Source organism: Thamnophis elegans, chromosome Z, assembly GCF_009769535.1.
Source record: "Thamnophis elegans isolate rThaEle1 chromosome Z, rThaEle1.pri, whole genome shotgun sequence".
Classification (NCBI taxonomy): Eukaryota; Metazoa; Chordata; class Lepidosauria; order Squamata; family Colubridae; genus Thamnophis; species Thamnophis elegans.
Window position 1 is genome coordinate 12351372 of NC_045558.1, and position 21170 is coordinate 12372541.

General features: G+C 36.3%; 1 protein-coding gene across 1 annotated transcript in view; it reads right to left on the reverse strand.

Moving 5' to 3' along the window:
• Positions 1–21170, reverse strand: part of PTPRN2 (protein tyrosine phosphatase receptor type N2) — a 530861-nt gene that overhangs the window by 90461 nt on the left and 419230 nt on the right. The window contains exon 12 of the mRNA XM_032234973.1: positions 2114–2308. Coding sequence (XP_032090864.1) covers positions 2114–2308 — 195 coding nt within the window. The remainder of the gene's footprint in view (positions 1–2113; positions 2309–21170) is intronic.

Sequence of the window (21170 nt, forward strand, 5' to 3'; positions counted from 1 at the left end):
GGCCATCTTGCCACAGGACAACTTGCTGCAGGACAAGAGTTACACTAATATCAAAGAAATGGTGGAATAGAATCATTAAAGAAAGGATGCAAAAGGAGGGACAGAGTGAAATGTGAAGGGCAAAAATTAAAATAACTTTTATTTATTTTAAATAATTAAATAGAATTGTTAAATTGTCCAGCAGTGAGTTGCCTTGCGACGAGTTGGCCATTACAAGTTTGTGAAAAAGTTTTTGACAGTGTTCCCTTAAATTGACGCAAAAACAGCAGCAAAATATTTATTGTCTACAATTCAAAACACTACTGTGTAGGTTGAAGATTGAATTTGTAAAATGTCCAATTCAGACCAACCCAATCTTTCATTCTATTAAACAAGAGACTTAGTTGAGCTGTCCCTTCCAGATTCTCAGAAAACTCCCCAAGAGACCTCTGAAAACCAACTGTATATGTTGCATTTGGAATGGACTGCAGAGAGAGACTTACACTGCAGAATTTCATAGCAATCAGAGAGTTGTCTGTCCATAATCAGGAGCAAATTTCAGTATCTCCCAATTTCAAATCAGTTGCTTCTTCCCTGAGACAAAAGACAAATGCAGCATCCATGTATCAAGTCCTCAATGGATCTCAACCATGACCATGGTTGATATAACAGTCATAAACAACTGACATCTTAAAACCCCTTGTTTGAGGAAGATATGTTGAAATTGTAAAAAAAAAATAGTATTAAATTCAAGAAACTTTTCCACCACCTCAGCAATCAGGTTAAGCAATAGCAATAGCAATAGCAGTAGACTTATATACCGCTTCATAGGCCTTTCAGGTCTCTCTAAGCGGTTTACAGAGAGTCAGCATATTGCCCCCAACAATCTGGGTCCTCATTTTACCCACCTCGGAAGGATGGAAGGCTGAGTCAACCCTGAGCCGGTGAGATTTGAACCGCTGACCTGCTGATCTAGCAGTAGCCTGCAGTGCTGCATTTAACCACTGCGCCACCTTGGCTCTTAGCCCAGGAAAAGGCATAGTTTTTGCAAAGAACAGCCAACAAATACAAAAAGGGTATCCATACCACATCTGAAGTGTCCTTGCCTGTTTTGAATACTGCATACACCTTAAACAAAAATTGGGTTATTTAATAAGTTATTTAATAAGAAAAGATGAAACCTGGTTTGGCTTCTTTTAAATCAAATTCATAATTAAAAAAAAAAAAGACCAAAGTAGGTTTTGATAAATAGAGCAGTTGCTTATGAAAAAGAGATAACTAATTTCTTGTAATGCAAGAGGATCTGAGTTTCTTTGGATTCTTTATCAGAGTTTCCATTGGCATGATTCCTTCATAATTCTAGAGAACTTTGGGCATAATATTATAGTATTTATCCAATTACATAAATAGGTACATTTGGGCTATCGATGTGACTTAAACCTGGAACCCTTTTATATTTCAAAATATTACTTTGTACATATCATATTTCATCCATTGAGTTTATTCCCTAAGAACATTAACTTTTCTGAGGGACTACCTGAAATGATTCATTGCAATATTTTATTATACATATATTTTTCAAATGAATTCTTTTTCCAACCCTGCTTCAAAATATATACAGAAGATTTTTAAAAATAGTCACTTATCCCTACATATATCCATGATTGGAACTAGACATCATTATTCCATAAGAAAGGGCAGATCCCTATTTAAAGATGTACCACAGGCTGCAGCTGCCTGGTTTTATTATGAACAAATTTAATAAAATAAAAACAAAAACTTGTCAATAAGGAAATGTGAAAGTTAAAATGATGGAAGCAATAATAGTAAACACTGCAGGAGTTTAAACCTTAAAGTTAAAATTCATTTATTAAGTTTTAGATACTATAATAAGAACTAGATTTTATTACAGTTTATAGATCACACAACCACGATAGAAATTACATTAATATTGCATTAAACACCAACTCTATAACAAGAAGCAAAACCAGAATAAATACGCCAAAGTAGTATTTTTAATGAGCTGATGATGTTGCTTTAAAAATCTAGATTTACTGTACTTTATATAGTGCTGTGCTTTCTATAGTTCAAATAAATTTTAAAAAAAGGTTAAAATGCTGCTTCAATGCCTTACCAATATTATGTGACCAGTCGAGATATCCATATTAGACTGGACTGGTTCTTCGCACCAGGATGAAGTGCTGCTTCGAGTAGAAGGACTTGGAATAAGTCCATCACTAAACTGTGAAGATATGCTATTAATACGAGAAGCATGTAGAGGTTCTGAACAATCTGATGTTTTCACCGCCATACGCTGACGGCATAATTCCTAAGAAACAGAAAGTAATAGAGGATTAAAATTTAGCACTGAAGGAATAAACTTTGAAAACATAGACTGAATTTTCGATCTAAACTAAATACATACGGAATTCTGAAGTGGGAATATACAACTCTGCGCCATAGTTGATAAACATGAACATTTCCATTATATACATAAGCAGGACTGCAACCAGTATCATAACCATCTTTCCATAGTTAAGACTCGACACATTTTTTAAAAAATGTAGAATTTAAAAAATATACAAATCAAAGGCTGAAATACGACTACTGCAACAGAAAAACTCTGAAATAAATGGTTACAGAGACAATGACCACTGTATTGCTCAGAATAAACAATACATTATCTGCTCTTTTTCAATTAAACATTATGCACTTTATGAGTTGGGAAAGTCAAATAACTTATTTAATGCTATTGTGAATCATAACAAGTATATTACAGAATGCATATTTTGTGCATACCAAGAATTAGGAAAGGTATCTGATTTTACCAAGAAATTATACTAATGTTAAACTGCATTTAATAAGGTTAAAATTAGCCAGAATCTATATGGAATCTCAAATACAGATTCTGATTAGCTTTGACATGAAAATAATTAGATTACATTACATTTTAAAATTTACCTAAAACAATGGTGTTTAGAACTAATAAAGCAGATATATCTAGCATAAGGAAATTGTTACAAAAAACAAAATTTAAAAAATACCTTATCATTTCTAGAAGGAAATTTCTACTAAGTAAATAATATCTGAAAGAATTTAATCAGTGCTTCCACAGGTGACCCTAAATTATCTAAACACAGATGAAGTGGGAAATATATTATTTTCTCTGTTTTAAATTTTCCCATCTTGACTTTTCAGTATGTGATGAAATTCAAATTTCTTGGATTTTTATGAATACAAATGAGAAATGAAAGAGCATTTTACAATATTTAAAATCAATATTTTATGTATCCATGTGTATTTATATATAGTCATTTATTTTATATCTCACCACAAACAGGTATGACTTTCAATCATCTTTTATACACCTCTGTCTCATATCTCTTCTCATTTATTTCCCATAAAAATTCAAAAAAAAATTGTATTTTGACTAGACAGAATTTTAACACATGACTTTGTCAAGGACATTTGGATTACAAAATTTACAGTTTTTTGTGGGAGTAACATTATATATTTCTCTTTCTATAAAACACGGTACATTGTATGATTTATTAGGATAAAAATGGTTATATTGGTAGATTTCTAGCTAGCATTTAATCAGCTCATTTTCTATCTCACTTAGAAACAATTTTATTTTTTGTGCATAACATGTGTTAGTTTCACACAAAAGAGAGCTTAATACCAAATTTACCGTCAGTACTTTGAAAAATAAAACCATTAGTGTATTAGATTATGAGTTCAAATCTTCATAGCCATAGAACCCACTAGATAACTTTATACCAAAATCACCTTCCCTTACCTAACTTGCAAGGATATTTCTAGAAGAACTAAATGAGGAAAGTAGAGTACCCATGAGAGAAATGTCCACCCCCACCCCCCATACACACGCATTGCATTATATTCCTTAGGTGAAAGATAGAATGCAGAAGCAAGTCATACCAATAGTAAAGACATTGCAAAGATAGGCAAGATGTACTAATGAGAGAATACAGAAAAATTATGAACAACTCACTCTTACCAGTGCATGCCGAACTTCCTCATTTATCAGCTGAAAGATTCAAATCCAGGAAGCCCCCACTGGCACTTGCACAACATCTGCCCAATAACTTTAATATCAATTCCCAATGGAAAGTCAAATGGGTTTCTGAATGCAGAGATATAGGTACATATATAAAAAGGTGCCACAAAAAAGGTGCCAGACTTTGAACTACCATGTCAGCAGTGGAAAAACCCGAATACGAATTGCACCTCACATGGCGTTTGCTGGGACTCTCTGTATAAATGGAGCATAGTCTCCTCCCCTCAGTGTAACTGACTGTAGATCACATCGTATCCAGCTGTAAACTGAGGGCATCTGTTTTTTTAAATATAAACAATGCTGCACTTCAATGGTTAGATGGCCTAGACATTGGTATTTGAACATAGATCTTTATAACATTTATATTTCATTGGAGTTTACTAATCTAGGTGAAATGTTAATATATAATATGCCATACATTAAATTAACAATAAGCAAAGACAGTCTGGAATGATGTTTTTCCTCAGATCTGGGTGGTCCCCAGATTGCTGGCATTTTGGAGGGTGTTCAAGACCTGCTCTTTGCCTAGGTCTTTGATAAGGGTACTATAACTACTGGATAATGTGGATGTTTGGATTCTATTCAATTTGTAGGCCGCCCTATTCCCCGAAGGGACTCAGGGCGGCTGAACAAAGCCAAGGGAGGGGAAATTACAAAAAGTGAGACAAAGACAAACAAACAATACAAACAGTTTAAAAGCACAACAGACACAGCAAATTCGAATAGGGGGGGAACTCAACCCCAGGCTTGCTGGGACAGCCAGGTCTTCACGGCCGTCCGGAAGGCCTGAAGGGTGGAGAGGGTCCGAATCTCCATGGGGAGCTCATTCCAAAGGGCCGGGGCAGCCACAGAGAAGGCCCTCCTCCGAGTAGTCGCCAGCCGACATTGGCTGGCAGATGGAATACGGAGGAGGCCTAATCTGTGGGATCGAATGGGTCTGTGGGAGGTAATCAGCAGAAGGTGGTCTCTCAAGTACCCAGGTCCAATACCATGTAGGGCTTTATAAGTAATAACTAGCACCCTGAAGCGTATCCGGAGACCAATAGGTAGCCAGTGCAGCTCGCGGAGGATAGGTGTAACGTGGGTGTACCGGGGTGCACCCACAATCGCTCACGCAGCTGCATTCTGGACCAGCTGGAGTCTCCGAACACTCTTCAAGGGCTGCCCCATGTAGAGTGCATTGCAGTAGTCCAGTCTTGAGGTCACAAGGGCATGAGTGACTGTTGTAAGATCCTCCTGGTTCAGGTAGGGATGCAATTGGTGCACCAGGCGGACCTGGGCAAACGCCCCCCTGGTCACAGCCGAGGGTCCAGGAGGACTCCCAAATTGCGAACCCTGTCTGAGGGGCGTATAATTTCACCCCCCAGCCTGAGGGATGGAATACTAAGCCAATTTGTGGGGGAAAAAACACAAGCCACTCGGTCTTGTCAGGATTGAGAGCCAGTCTGTTCACCCCCATCCAGACCCTCACATCCTCCAGGCACTGGCACATCACGTTATATAACAATATATTTATTGTTGTTGCCCAGAGTTCTTTTGTTCCTTGCATTTATTATTGCATTGTTTTATTTTTCTGTTTTTTTTACTTGTGAATTTTACTATAGCTGAGAGTCAAGTTGTGTTTCTTCAATCAATCTTTCTTGGAGAATCTTACATTTAATAGAAGTGCAAAAATATTTAGGGCAAAAACCTAAAACAGTTAAACAATAAAAATCAAAAATTCTTTTGAACATATTTTATAACATGAATAGACTTATACTGACTACCTTTAAAATATATTTATTTATTACCGTAATTAAACTTGTATGATACTCATCTCATTGAAGGTGACTCTAAGTGCCTTACAGACATATAATTAAAATAATAAATAGGGATCTCAAAAATTAAATTCAATTAAAATTCAATTGACCTAGATGGAGAGGGAGAGCACAAAGTGCACATAGGGAGGGGGTGAGCTGATATCTACTCCATTAACGTCTTCCAAAATACCACATCCCTTTTGGGGAACCCAGCTAGTTACATAACCAAGTCTTCAAGACCCTTCAGAAGGCCAAAAGGGTTGGTACAGATCTCCCTCCTTGGGAGGCATGAGGTTTCAGATGACAGAGCCATTACAAAAAAAGTTCTTCTTCTGGACTTGGACAATTAAAATTCCTTGGCTGACAGGGTCTGCAGCATGCCCATTCTGCCACTGTGGGTGGGGTGGGCTAATCCCATCTGGGTGAACTGGTTCTTCAGATAACCTGACCCAGACCATGAAAGGCTTTAAATGTAATAACCAACAGCTTTGAATTGGATCAGAAGCAAACTGGCAGCTAGTGCAGTTTGACAAGACATAGGCCACTCTAGGAACTCCAAGAAGGGCCCACACAGATGCTTTTTGCATCAGCTGAAGTTTCTGGATATTGTTCAAGGGTAGTGCCAAGTAGAGCACACTGAAGTAGTCTAAGCATGAGATAGCCAGTGCTTTAGTAACTGAGTGCAGGGATTCCTGATCTAGGAAAGGAACAACTGGTGCACAATTTCCTAGCCATGACAGCCATTCAACTCATCGAGCAGGAGCCCTGAGTCCAGGAGAATCCACAGATTGTGTACTGGGTCTGTCTGGGATAGAGCAACCTGATTCAGAAGTAAAGAAGTCCTGGAGCTAGCAGTTCCACACAACCTAGGCCACTCAGTCTTACCAGAATTCAGCTGAACTCTGTTGTCCTCCATCCAAACCTTCCCAATATCTAGGCACCATGAGTGTAATGAAAGCATCACTTGGATCACCTGGGATAGATATGTAAACTTGAACATTAAGTTACTGATGATACATCACCTCTTGGTGGCAGATGATTTCATCCAGCATATATAGATATTAAAAGGAGTGCAGAGAATACCAAGTTCTGCGACAAAGGAACGGCTATGGACTGAACAGCACATCCCTGTCAACATCACCACAAAGGACCAGCCTTGAAAAAAGGAAACAAACCTGTGCAAATCTGCCCTGCCCTGCCCAGCCCAGCCCAGCCACCATAAAAGGATATCATGGTCAACGGTATCAAAAGCCACTGAAAGGTTAAGCAGAACAATGATGGGTGCATTACAGGGGTGGGTTTCTCGCCCCGTTCCAACCGGTTCGGTTGGAACGAGGCCGGCGGCGTCCTTGCGCATGCACGCAGCGCGCGCATGCATACTAGCGTCTGCGCAATGCTCCAGCTGCTCCTGAAGGATCGCGCAGGCGCTGTATGCGTTCTGCGCATGCGTGGAAGCGCAGAATTCGTAAAAACCGGGTAAGGAGCGGGCGCGGGTGTGCGGGCGCGCACGGGCGCGGGGGGGGCTTCGCCGTTCCCGGAAGTTACTTACTTCCGGGTTCGGTGACCAACCGGATCGCAGGGACTGGTGCGAACCAGTCGAAACCCACCCCTGGTGCATTACCTCCATCCTGTTCTTGCCAGAGATTATCAACCAATGCAACCAATTCTGCTTCGGTCTCATAATCGTGCCTGAAACCCGACTGAAAAGGATGTACATAACCTGTTTCATCCAGGACCTTCTGAAGCTGCTAAGCAACCACTTTCTCTAAAAAGGTAAGAGATTGTACAGAAATTGTCCAGACAGGTAGAATCAAAAGATGGTTTTTAAAGGAGGTGGCAAACCAGTGTCTCCTTAAAAGAAACATTCCCATCTACAGAGAGAAATTTATCTCTGCCTAAACCCACCTGGTTGTCCTCATCTTGGACCTTTTCATCAGCCAGAAGGGACAGGAATCTAATTGACAGGTGGCTGCACTGACGGCATTGAGGACCTTGTCCACTTTATCAGGGGCAATAGAATCTGTTGCCAATAACTGAGTAAGACATTTCAGTTATCTCAAATGAACCTGCATCATTCATAAGGGGTCCAACTCAAAATGAATCTAAGTGACTTTGTCAGGTGTTCAACAAATTCCTCTGCAGGCTCTGAAGATGATCCCACAAACCCTCCTGCCTCAGGAGGGAGTAGGTAATCCTGAACAGGGCTGCCAGGTGACAGTCCAGATGCAATAAGGGTGGACAAATAATGGTATTTCACTGCTCTTACCACCATGAGGTAGGTCTTAACAGAAGCTCTAAAGTTTTGTCCTATTGGCTTTATCCCTCATTTTTCTCTATTTTAGGCATCTCTTAGGACCTGCAGTTCCTCCATGAACCATGGGGAATGTTGGGAAAGTTGGGTCAAGAGAGGCTGCACAGGCAAGATTCTGCCTAAAGCCTCAGACATCTTTAATTCCAGGGCATGACCAGAGCTTTGGCAAGACCATGTAGAAAACCATCCAGGATACTCCCAGTTCCCTCCAGAACCCGTATTTTATTGATTATGCTTAAAACACTGTTAACGTTCAAACCACTATGAGGGTCATACATGTAACAGTGAAAATGCTAAGATCTTCTCTGTCACTAAATAAAGTGCTAGAGTAAGAAAATATTTTGTACTCTACATGAAGCTTGTTTAATGGTGGTTTGCTGAATAATCAAGCACAGGCTGAATTGTGAAACTACAAACCACAAATATAAACAAGGATGTGTGGGGGAAATCAACAACGTCACATAGTAGGCTGTCCAAGCAATTTAACCCCCCATCCGTTTGTCATATATATTACATAGGGCTTGTACATGAAATGAGGACACTATTATCACATATGGTTGGTTAGACGCTGTTGTTACCTAAATAAAACTAAAAAAAATCATGAAAAAATCCAGTCATACCTGCCTCTTGCTTTGTGATCTAAACATAATTTGTGTCAGCTAAGGCACATAAATACTTATATTGTGGTATGTATGTACATGCAAAAGAGTGCAATTAACTATTTCTCATCCATTTTTAAAATTATGTTGAAACTAATACATTTTAAACTTAGGGAAGAGGCTGCTTTCAACTGTCAATTAAAAGAATATATTAATATGATTTGACAGTATTAATTGCTGTCCTAGAAATCAGTGCAGTATTTTCATGTAGTCCTCATTCTGAAACAAATGAGTAAAACTGTATGTGCTTTTGTGAGATGGAGAAACAATTGAAGTATATTTTAGATTGTTAGATTTAGACTGAAATATAACTTGAATTTTTATAGGAGATAGAATGTCTTATAACATCACTGCAAATGGGAATTTTTCACATGACTCACTAATGGAGTAGAGCTACTTTACAATAACTAAACTGAGTATACTAACTGTTTAATTAACAAGCATTTATTCAGAAAATAATAATTGCTGAATTAGTAACAAAATTGTTCTTATAGTACCTGCCATACTTCTAATGTACATTTTATTACTACTGAATTTATATCCCAGCTTTCTGTTTATCCAAACACCAAAAGCAGTTCCGAACAATAAAAACTAATTCAACTTTACTTACAGCCAAAAGCCCCAGAAGCAAGTTACAAATATAATCTAAACTTGACATTACACAAAACAGTTTAAAAAGTAAAATATTTAACACATAACAGACTTAAAACTTCAAATCATTGATTTGTTACTAAGAGCCTTGTTTTGATAGTCATTGTTAAAAATCTGGCTGTTGTCATTATAATCTTAGGATTTTGATCTGCAAGTAAAATTTGTTTATCTACTCAGAAGTATCTCTTCCTGGTTTAGATTTAAAGTCAGGCCAAATAACTTCCTGCTAAAGACAACTTATAAAAATTGTAATACCTATGACCCATTTCAGAATCAGTACTGTACAGAAACAAAATCTTTGAACTATGGGAATGTTTTGAAATTTACTGTATTATACAGCATATTTGATGGCAACAATTTAATCAGTTTTGAAAAGGCTATTCTTTATTTATTGAAATGTAACCCTAATCAAATATTTAGGATTTTTTTAAAAAAGGAACCTATCAAACTTAAAACAACTGGAGCAATGGGTTCAAGAAGAGTGGGAGAAAATGACAGTTGAGAAATGTAGAAGTGTTGCTTAAAAAAAGGACTTGATTGTAATTATTGCCTTAAAAAGTATACTATGAAATATCAGGTTAAGGGAAATATGAAATAAAATGAAAGCAATGAGATAAAAATGAAATAATTATCTCCATACTAATTTCTTTTATTTACAAGAACACAAACATATAAACCAGCACATACACAAAGTAGCTACTTTATGAATTATGCAGAAAGAATGGCATATACCACTTACTTTTGACAGTTTCAACATTTCAAAAAAGGATTTATGACTGCTCCTTGAAACTTACAACTGTTTGTGTTATATTGTATGATAAAACAAAATAAATATACTTAAAAAGAACAATTGTGGCAGCATGTCCACAGTAACCTGATTAAAATTGGGCATTTTGGCAGCAAGTATTTACAAAGATTGTAGCATCCTGGGGTCATGGGATTACCATCTCCAAACTTCCTAGCCAGTTTCCGGCAAGCAAGGTCAATGTGGGAAGCTGGATTAAGAAATTTGTGTCTCAATTATCTCACGGACTGCTTGTATCACAAATAAAAATCAATTAAAATAGTCCCAGAAATTTTTCCTCTGAACTGTAAAGCCACACATTATCCACAGTTTTAGATCTTCAAAACAGCAATAGCACTTAGACTTATATACTACTTCATAGTACTTCACACCCTCTCTAAGTGGTTTACAGAATTAGTATATTGGCCCCAACAATCTGGGTCCTCTTTTTACCCACCTTGGAAAGATGGAAGACTAAGTCAACCAAATGAAAAGAATCCATTATGAACCTGGCAGATTTTTCTCAAAGCTACCATCCTGTAACATATCCCAATACCAAACCTGCAGTGCTTCGACCTGCTCCCTGTGTCTCCTGAAAGCAGCCACAATTTTCAGCACTCTGACAATTCCTTGCAGAAAATGGAGTCTGCTTTCTGAACTTTCTGCTCCAGTCAGCTGGTCATCGGGAGGATGCTAACTTTTTCTGGCTCTTGTTATGTACTGGGAAGCCAACCTCTGCTTGGAAAGGCAGCAGCTTTAGGACAAGTTCCCAAAACCTTTCCCTTGCTTTAACCCTCTCACCCCCAGGAAGCCACATCACTGAAAAGTAGAAAAGAAAAAAGGAAGAAAGAAAACAAAAAGAAAAGCTGGAAGGTATAGATTCATGCTTTTTCTCCCTCCCCCCTTTACTTGCTAAACCTAATTTTCCCACTTCTGCCATTTTTTGGCTATAGCACATGTGCAATAAAATGGGAAAAACAGGTTCTTATGAAGCTGTTTTTCTTTTTCTGTGACTGTCTAAATAACCCAGGTAGGACTCACCTTTTTTCATGTTGTCAAAAGCAACATGAAATAATATATATTCAAAAGAGAGACAAGTCTTCCTTTATAAAATGCCATGTTTCCCAATACAGTCAACATTAAATCACATTTTAGCAATTTGTTTAAATTGTATTTCTTCCCATAAAAGAGTTTAAATGTTTAAGCAAATTTACTTAAACATGTATTCTGAATTTATTCCTGAACAATAAGTTCGATAATGGATTCATATATTACTCACTAACAATCTGGTTTAGTTATCTGACCTGATGGCAGCCTTGTTTAACTATGTTTATTTCAAAGTAATTATAAAAATCATTTATCACACAATAATTTACTGAAATGCTAAATATTAGAATACTTTATTATAGAATAATTTATTTGGCCAAGTGTGATTAGGCACACAAAGAATTTGTTTCTGGCGCAGTTTAAAAGAAACTGCAAACTAGAATTATCAAGTCTTATTAATTAATTCTCCTTCTTCTTACATTTATATGGCTACCCATCTCATGTGATTCTCATGCAGTATCTCTAGGTGACATACAAAACAACTATAAAAACTATTTTTAAAACATTCAAAATTCCAAAAAAATATTGACATAAAAAGCTTAAGAGAACTTCAGATAAAGAATGGAGCCATCTAATCAAATTACCATTTCCTGGTAAGCCTCAGGCACAACTAGCTTTTAAGGGATTAAAAAGAAGATTGGGAGAGATGGAATCAATCTCACTTCAGGGTGAATGGTGTTCCCTCGAATAGGTCCCATGGCAGAATGGGCTCCCCATCTCCTGGGTCCTGAATACTGGGCCTGAAACATTACCTCTTCTCTTTAATTTTACTGAATGTGTTATTTCACATCTTCAATTTGCATTCCATATTTCATATTTCTCACTGTTCTCCTCTAATACTCAGTTTATAGCAGATCTTGAACTTCAAATGGCAGGATATCTGAGACTTTTGGAAAGCATTGTATTTGTATTGTATTTATGAGTTTTGTATGCCGCCCATTCTCGGAAGACTCCGGGCGGCTTACAATAAAAAAGGGAGGGGGAATATAAAAGACAATACAACAATTTAAAATTACAGCAACATTCATAACTTAAAGTGGGGCTGGATACTTCAACAGCCCCAGGCCTGCCAGAACAGCCAGGTCTTAATAGCTTTAAGGAAGGCCGGAAGGGTAGTAAGGGTCCGGATCTCAACGGGGAGATCGTTCCAGAGGGCCGGGGCTGCAACAGAGAAGGCCCTCCCCCGGGGGGTCGCCAGCCAACATTGGCCGGCAGATGGAATCTGGAGAAGCACAGTAGAACTGCACCACATTACAAAATATATACATTATTTTGCTATGACAAATGCTGTTTCTCGTTTTCTCAATACAGCTGAGCAGTTGGGCAATTATGTACTGTATTTTCGATTGCAGTTCTTCATGCTCAAGTCTGAGAAAGTCAAAATATCTAATGCTTATGTTATCTACATGCAAATCTATGTCCCTAAATTAATTCTTAACAAATCACCCAAACTTGCAAACTGCTAGATATGTCTTCACTTGTTTTCTTATTATAAAGATAATGACAAATAACATGAGATTTACTTCCAGAATTGAAATATAGGACCAATTCAAGATTGCATAACATTATTTTCCCAGTAATCAGTGCTGAATAGAATTCACTTCATATAAATGAATGAGTAAGCAATGAGTAAGCAATGAGTAAGCAAGACCAAAAGCTTATTATTCCATTGTAATTAATTATAACTAAAATAAAATTATTATTTGATGTCAAGCTACCATACAGTGGAAAATTGGATGAAAATATTTGAGATAATTTGAAGGTTTGGTATTATTTGCTTCTTAGAAAATACATTTCTTCATTTTTGTTACATGGGTTGATATTTACTTTTCAGTATGTATAAAATCACGCATCACATAAAAGGGAAAATAGTGTGTGTCAAAACCACTGCAATAAAGTAAATATTTAAGAACAACTTAAATAAACTTAATGCAGTGCTTTGTTTTTATTGTTATAATATAAAAGAAAAGTAGAAAAAAAGCTAGTTAAGAAAAGCTTGTTGTTGTTTTTTTTTTAAGTGAGTTTTAAAGAATTTCCATTTTTCAACAAGCTAATGGTTTGGTAAGCAGACCGGGTGCTGAAATGAATTTTTGAAGAAGAATGAGTCACTCTGTGTATTTGTCATGCAACACTAACGTGTTTAGTATTTTTTAAAAAAATTAATACCCCAATCTGTTTAAATCTGAAAAATAGCTAATTCTCCAATCTTTTGCAGTTACAGTTAAGCGTGGCAAAGATACAGTTATTGGTAAGAGTTACTTCTAGATTATAATAAAAAATAATAATCAGAACATTGTTTGCAATATACAATGCCAGAAAAGATTTAATAGGTTGAGGCAAAAGTCATTAAATCATTCTTCTAAAAAAATTTCTACACACAACACTGACCCATCGCTTGCAATGTTCTGCACGGCTTGGTACTCACTCCCCTCCTTTTAACCTCTATATGAAGCCATTGGGTGAGATCATCTGTCACCATGGGTTGAGATATCTTCAACACGTTGATGATATTCAATTCTTCATCTCTATCCTGAGTGATGCTGTTTCTGCCATCTCATGGTGCCTGAAGACTGTAAGGACCTAGATGGGGAGCTTCAATTGAACCCTGGCAAGATTGACTGGCTTTGAGTGCATGGAGCCTCATTCTTAGTTCTGGACAGGGTTGCCTTACCTTGTTCAGACCCACTTTTCAACTTATGGATTTCACTGGACTCACATCTCCTGTTCAAAGAGCAGGTAGTGGGTATGATTAGGAGAGCTTTTGCATAGCTCTGGTTTGTGCACCAGCTGCAATCTTTCCTGAATCATGACTCTCTGAACTCAGTTATTAAGTCCTAGTAATCTCATCTGGAGTACTGCAATGTACTCTACATGGGCTGACTCTTAAAATCCATTCAGAAACTTCAGCTGGTGCAAACTGCAGCAGCAAGACCTGGAGGCCTTTGGAGGCCTCTAGGATGGCCCATATTACACCTTTGCTCCATGAATTTCACTGGCTACCAGTCTGCTTCTGAATGCAATTCAAGATATTTAATTATGGCACTTAATGTCATAAATCCAGGCTACCTGATAAACTATCATGTTCTGCTAAGACAAGCCCATCCTATTTGTGCTGGCAGAGAGGGATTCCATAAATCAAAGAACTCCAACTATTGGGATCCAGAAGAAGAATCTTCCCTGCTGAGCACCTGCCCTTTGGAACATCTTATCCTCTAAAGTTAGATCTGTCCTTCCCCTCCTACCCTTTTGCAAGAGCCTGAACACTTGGTTCTGCTGGTTGGCCTACGGACTCAGTGGGGAGTTCCATGCTGTAAGTGGCTGTTGGATTGATGGCAGACTCTACCTCCCCACCCGCCGCCCCGCCCCCCTATTGCTCTCTGTTTTCCACCTGGCCATCATTTTCTTAACATATTGGTGTATTCTCATTTTCTTTTTCATTGTTCATTTCATTGTTTTTATTATTTTACTTCTGTTTTGTTTACACTCTTCATTTCTTCCTTTCAACTGTTGTAAGCTGCCTAGAAGAGCCACACAGTGAGATTGGCAGCAAATAAATTAATAAATAAAATAAACAGAACTTTATTTTCCTTTAAACCTCAAAGAAAAAAATGGATTAGTCAAATACTTTTGAATTGTCAAATCCAGAACAAGAACACAATGTGTATATTGCTTGCCAACTATTATGTAGAAGTAGCCACAGGATTCCATGCTTTCAGTAAAATGCTTTTGTACAACAAGGCTTAGAGCCTGAGTTGCAATTCTGCTTTATAACTGTCTTTCCCTGTGGAAAAAGTTTTTATTAACCATCTAACAATTCCATATTTATGAAATAAAGAATTTGTCATATCCTTTACACAGGAGGTCCACATAGGTGCCACTAGGAAAGCAATTCATGTTTGGGCTACAAAGGAAAAGCAGGTCCATGTGCTCTTAAGGCAAATCAATAATGTACATATTAAAATAATTAGCATCTAGACGTACATAGCAGAAAATAAGATTCTATAGGATTATTATCTCATGAAATGGAAACGGAAATATGAAACTGATTACAATTCAATGTGCGGTTCTAGTTTGCAATACACTGGTGAAATCTTTAGTTGTTATTTTTCAAAGAAAGGGACAAACTACCTGAAGCTTAAGAAAAGGACAATCTACTTGAAGCCCTCCCTATTCAAGAGAATAGTTAATAGTTCTATTTGTGACATATTCCATTTCTTTCCATTCTGCCTGAAAAACACACGTTTCTCGCCATCATTTAAATCTTTCACTTTTCTATTCTACTAAGTTAATAGTTTTCTCATCCCCTCCTTTCTCCAATCACAGATCGCTTTTATATCAAGATAATCTTAAGGATTAGGTTAGATTTACAAAGATACTATAAAGTAACAATGAGTTTCATGAGTAAGTGAAAGTGAATAAGTGTAAGTTTTACCCACAATTGTTCCATTCATATTACAGTAGCAACTGTGGCTCTAATATAAAATACATTGATATGACCCATTTTTTAGAAAAATTCTTTAAAAAACACTCCATAGTGCTTTACAGCATTCTCTGAGCTGTTTACAATGTTAGCATAGTGAGCCCAACAATCTGGATTTTACCAACTTTGAAAGGATGGATGTCTTGGTCAATCTTGAGCCTCATAAGGATTGAACTCGAGTGAGAGCAGAGTTCGCCAGCAATACTGCATTCTAACTACTGTGCCACCAGGCAAATAATAAAAACTAAGAAAAATATAGACAAGTCTATTGTTCCTATATCATATCATCATTTATTGATATAAAAATAATGCATCAATATAAACCATAGCATGTACACACATATAAGGAAAGAATTAGAGCTTATGTGGGTTTACAAAACCCTAGAGAAAAATGTATTTGCATGAATGAATATGTGCATAATTAACTACTGTGAGAAGTACAACTTCTACACATTTTTTAGTTCAGAGAATCATCAGATTTGAGAGAGAAATCTTGAATACAATGGGCTGAAATTAGACTGAATAGCCCAACTAAATCAATGACCTTTAATCATTATTAACTAATGTTCCACTTATTTCAGGGGGCTAACCTAAGCATAAATCTGGATTCAATACACAGTATTATCAATACTCTTCTTGATACTTGTAGACTGACATCTGTAAGTTTGTATGTAAACTACTTTTTAACTCTTTAATTAAAAAAACCAAATATTATAATTCCATTTATAGATGAAACTTAAAATATGGGATGGCACAAAAGTAAACTCTCTAGCATTTTGAGAAACCATACAGAATGATATATCTTGGATCAAGAGATTTCAGATTCCCTATTATATACTGTACATACATAGAAACGTGAGATAAAACATGAAAAAACAGTTTTATTACTTAAATATTATTTCTTCAAATGAAAAAAAAACCTAATGTTAACTCTGAAAAACTAAAGTCAACACAGAAGGTAGTATCTCATATCCGAAAAATTCATCTTAATATATGTTTGTGTTGTTTTAGAAAGGTTCAATCTTGCTTTCCTTTCTATTTTCTGAATATGTTCACTTAATTCCATTACTTATTTGCTTATGATACACAAGTGATAGTCGTATAGTTACATTTTTTTCAATCAACAAAATGCTTTTTTATTTTCAGAATAATTATAGCATAACCTCTATGAGCTGAAGAACAAAAACTCATTTATTAAATATCTTCAGCAGGGGGCAGCATGACAACATTTCAAATACCTTGCCTGTAATTTTTCTCTTCAGATATAAGTTTTAAAAAATTAAAGCACTGCATTTAATTCAGAATTTTTCAAAGTTTGTAATGTTGTTTATCTTATTCAATTATTATTTAGTAAAACAAAATCTTTTGTTCCTTTGGTGTTTTTATATGTATAATTTTATGAAATGACAGTTATTTAAAACCAATCTTCTGATAAGCAGCCACTTACAACCAATCTAGTAACTAAATAAAAAGGAAATACACAGACAGAATCTGGGGGATAAAAGGCAAGATAGCAAAGACTGCTGTAAGCCTATTTTTAAGTCTCTCAACTTTCTTTAATATTAACCAAAAATAGATTACCAGAACAGTAAGAACAAAGAATTGATCAGTGTAAAACTCGTATTTTTTTTATCAACATGTTTATAGTTTATATAAAAATTAAATAATACAATTTTAAATATTTATAATGTATCTATAATTTTTAGCCTGTTGCTTTTAACCACTAGACTAAACTACAACACATTACTACCAATAAAGTACAGAAAAAAAGCCTAAACAGTGAGTGATGGATATTAAAAGCCATTATTTATAATTCTTATCTTTAAATAAGAGGAGGAAGGTGCATTGTTTATGTTAATCACCTTGAGTTACAGATAGTTTTTGACTTACAAATATTCAGTAAGTGACTGTTCAAACGTTACAAAATACTGAAAAAAAGCAATATGGCGGTTGTTCACACTTATGACTGTTGCAGCATACTCTTCTGGTCACATGATCAAAATTTGGAATGCATAGCATCTGGCATGTATTTATGATGGTTGCAGCGTCCCAGGGTGATATGATCACTTTTTGTAACCTTCTGACAAGCTAAGTCAATGGAGAAGCCAGATTCACTTAATATATTCATGTATTTTTTCTTTCGACCTTATTTTTTCATGTATTTTCTTTGTTATAGTAATGTTTTTAATATTCGAAATAAATGTTGTATAAATTCAGAAGCCTCTTTTACAATTCAAGAGGATTTGCATGGACTGAACGTTGACTACTGTACGATTTTATCAGACAAACAAGCACCTTTTTTCCTAATGTCTTTACTTAAACAGCTTTGCAGGCTTTTGTAATGCTTCAAATAATGTAAGGTGGGGAAAAAAGCAACAATGATGTCACCTAAAAATATCTTTTTTTAAAAAAACAATGCATTGCATCTGCAATTCAACACGACAACATGAGCCTGGGAAATAAAAGTTCTAAAAAAAGGGTGTCATTTTTTAGGCAAGAGCTAAAACACTTAATAGACCACAAAAAGAACCAACACTATACTGAAACTCTCAGCATGAAATTTACTGTCAATAGTATATGTTGGATTGGGAATTGTAACAAAACATTCAGTACTTTACCGAATGATACTGAATGAAAAACATTCCCTTATGTCAGAGGTCCCAACCCCCGCTCTGTGTGTGCGAAACTGTGAAGCTCCATTTGCAGGAGCAGGGAGCACCAGCATAAAAACTATCCCTTCCTCCTCCCATCACCGCTGTAGCTACCACTGCTGGTCTGCAGAGCTGAAAACGTTGGGGATTGCTGCCTTGTATGTACAAAATGAACCAATTGCATAGAATTACTGAAAATCTGTATTTTAGCCTTGCCATCCACACAATAGGCAGGATGAAAAGTAATTATGAACAAAAACCATAGTGTTCTTGTAAGAACTGGAGTAAAATAAGTTTTGATCATATTAGATTGCTGCTCTAAACTATAACTTTCCTCATTTCTGATAAATATATGAAGTCAATGAAGTAGACAGAAGCTTAAAAGCAACCTCCCACATTGTAACTGAATGGCAACTTATGTTCTCTGTAATTAGGAACATAAGAAATTACTTAAAATAGCCATAAAATGATCTTTAGTCAAAGGTCTCATTTGAACTCAGAAATATCTTTTTATATATCCTTTTGCTTTTAATTTCAATTCATACACGGAGACTTTGCATCAGACTCTGTTTTCCCTCAAGTAATCAATGTGAAAATGTATTTTATTTTGTTGGTGTATATCCCATTTTCCTCCAATGGCTTTCAGAAGAATTATCCTTCATTTTATCTCAATTTTGTTTTCTTTTTATGACTGTAATCCCTTTTATCGGGCTGGAGTTGGGACAATTGAGTGGAGCTGATCATTTATTGGCTTGGTTGGATGCCCTTCCTGATGCCTACACGGAGTTCACAGCAGGAATCTTATCATTACACTCTGATAAATATCTGTCATTGCCTAGGATTGGACTTTCAACCTTCTGAGTGGGAGGCGAGCATCTTCACCTCTAGGCCACTCTGGCGCCCCTTCATTTTACCTCAATGCTGAGTTACAAGAAACACTCAGCAGAATTCCAAGACTAAGGATGGATTTAATAGGACCCAATTTGTCCTAGTTCAATATCTTAATCACTACAACACAATGGCTCTCACTTATGGTGAACAAAAATGCAAGAAATCTCACAAAATACCTTACCCAAAACAAAGCCTCACAACATATCATTCAGACATTATATCCCATGAGTGAAGCAGATCTCTTGTCATGAAGTTGAATTAAACCAATAATCACTTTTGGAACTCTGAGCTGCCTTCCCTTTTTTTCTATTTTGCCAATCTATAAAATTAATTGTTAACAATTAAAGGCCTCCAATTTATCTCCTGTTCAATTTTTATTTCACATTTGCATCTTTTTCCTACATCTGCTGTTTATTATAAGAACTTAGAAAGCCAACTAGACAACTAGTACATAATTATTACAAACACATACTGATTTTGTAGAACTCACTTTCACCTTTCATATAGGCCTAAAAATGATACCCATTTTTATAGTACTGAACAGAGCCAAGCTACATCTGGTAAGAATATTTTCAAGTGTTGAGAGATTCAACATAATGTCCTCCTACTAAAATCAATGAGTTGATTTTTTTAAAAAATAAATAAGTAGCATATTACTAAAGAAACATTTTCCTGCTAAATAATACCATTCAGCTTACAATTAATGATGCTGAAAAGAGAAGCAGTAGGATTTGGCATTGTACATGACCAGCAGGAGTACAAGTTAGATTCAGAGATAGTATTCAGCAGGTTCTGACCATTTCTGGAGAACCGGTAGTGGAAATTTTGAGTAATTCGGAGAAACTGTAAATACTACCTCTGACTGAGCCCTCCCCCATCTATTCTCGGCCTCCCGAGTCCCAGCTGATCGGGAAGAAATGGGGATTTTGCAGTAATCTTCTCCTGGAGTGGGAAGGGAATGGAGATTTTACAGTATCCTTCTCCTGCCATGCTGACCAAGCCAAATCCATCAAGCCATGCCACGCCCATAGAACTGGTAGTAAAAAATATTGAATCCCATCACTGGTTAGATTGTAATGTAATGTAATGAAATAACATGGGCAATAGCAAACCACTTCTGTATTACTATTAAGAAAGCTACCTTTGTAGTGATATTTAGTCACCAAGTCTTAAACTCAGACTGACTTTTTCTTTTTCAACAGTTTCAGGATCAATCTTAACAGAAGATGATGTAAATCTATGTATTCTGATGTAGAGGATAGAGGGAATGGCCTTGAGGGACAAGAAGAAGAGCAAGATCAATGTCAAACAAAAGAGAACTGAGTCTAGGGCAGAAATAGAATCTCAGTAAATTTCTCATACTAGCTTCTTTCTAATTTTCACAAAAGTAAAGAGAGGGAGAAGCACATTTGGATTTGCAAATTTTTTATTTCTATACTTTGCAATAGAAGATTGTACAATACAACAGGTTCCTGGTTTGCTCTACCTTGAAGCCTCACATCTAGTGACTGGGATATCATTTTAGAAACTCAATTATTTGGAATCCTATACTTCAGAGACAATAATCAATCAATATCAGAAAGTGTTATGGTCATTCTTTCTACTTAATTCTCACACGCAGAATGGGTAAAAGTTCCTAGAATTTGAGAGAAACAGATTCTTGCCAAACTGGATAGAGATGCCAAGTAATAAAAATATATAGAGAAATTATTATTCAACAGAGCAATTCTACGGTAAGTATTAAACCTATTATGAGTCTTCACAGCAATACTGAAATTTG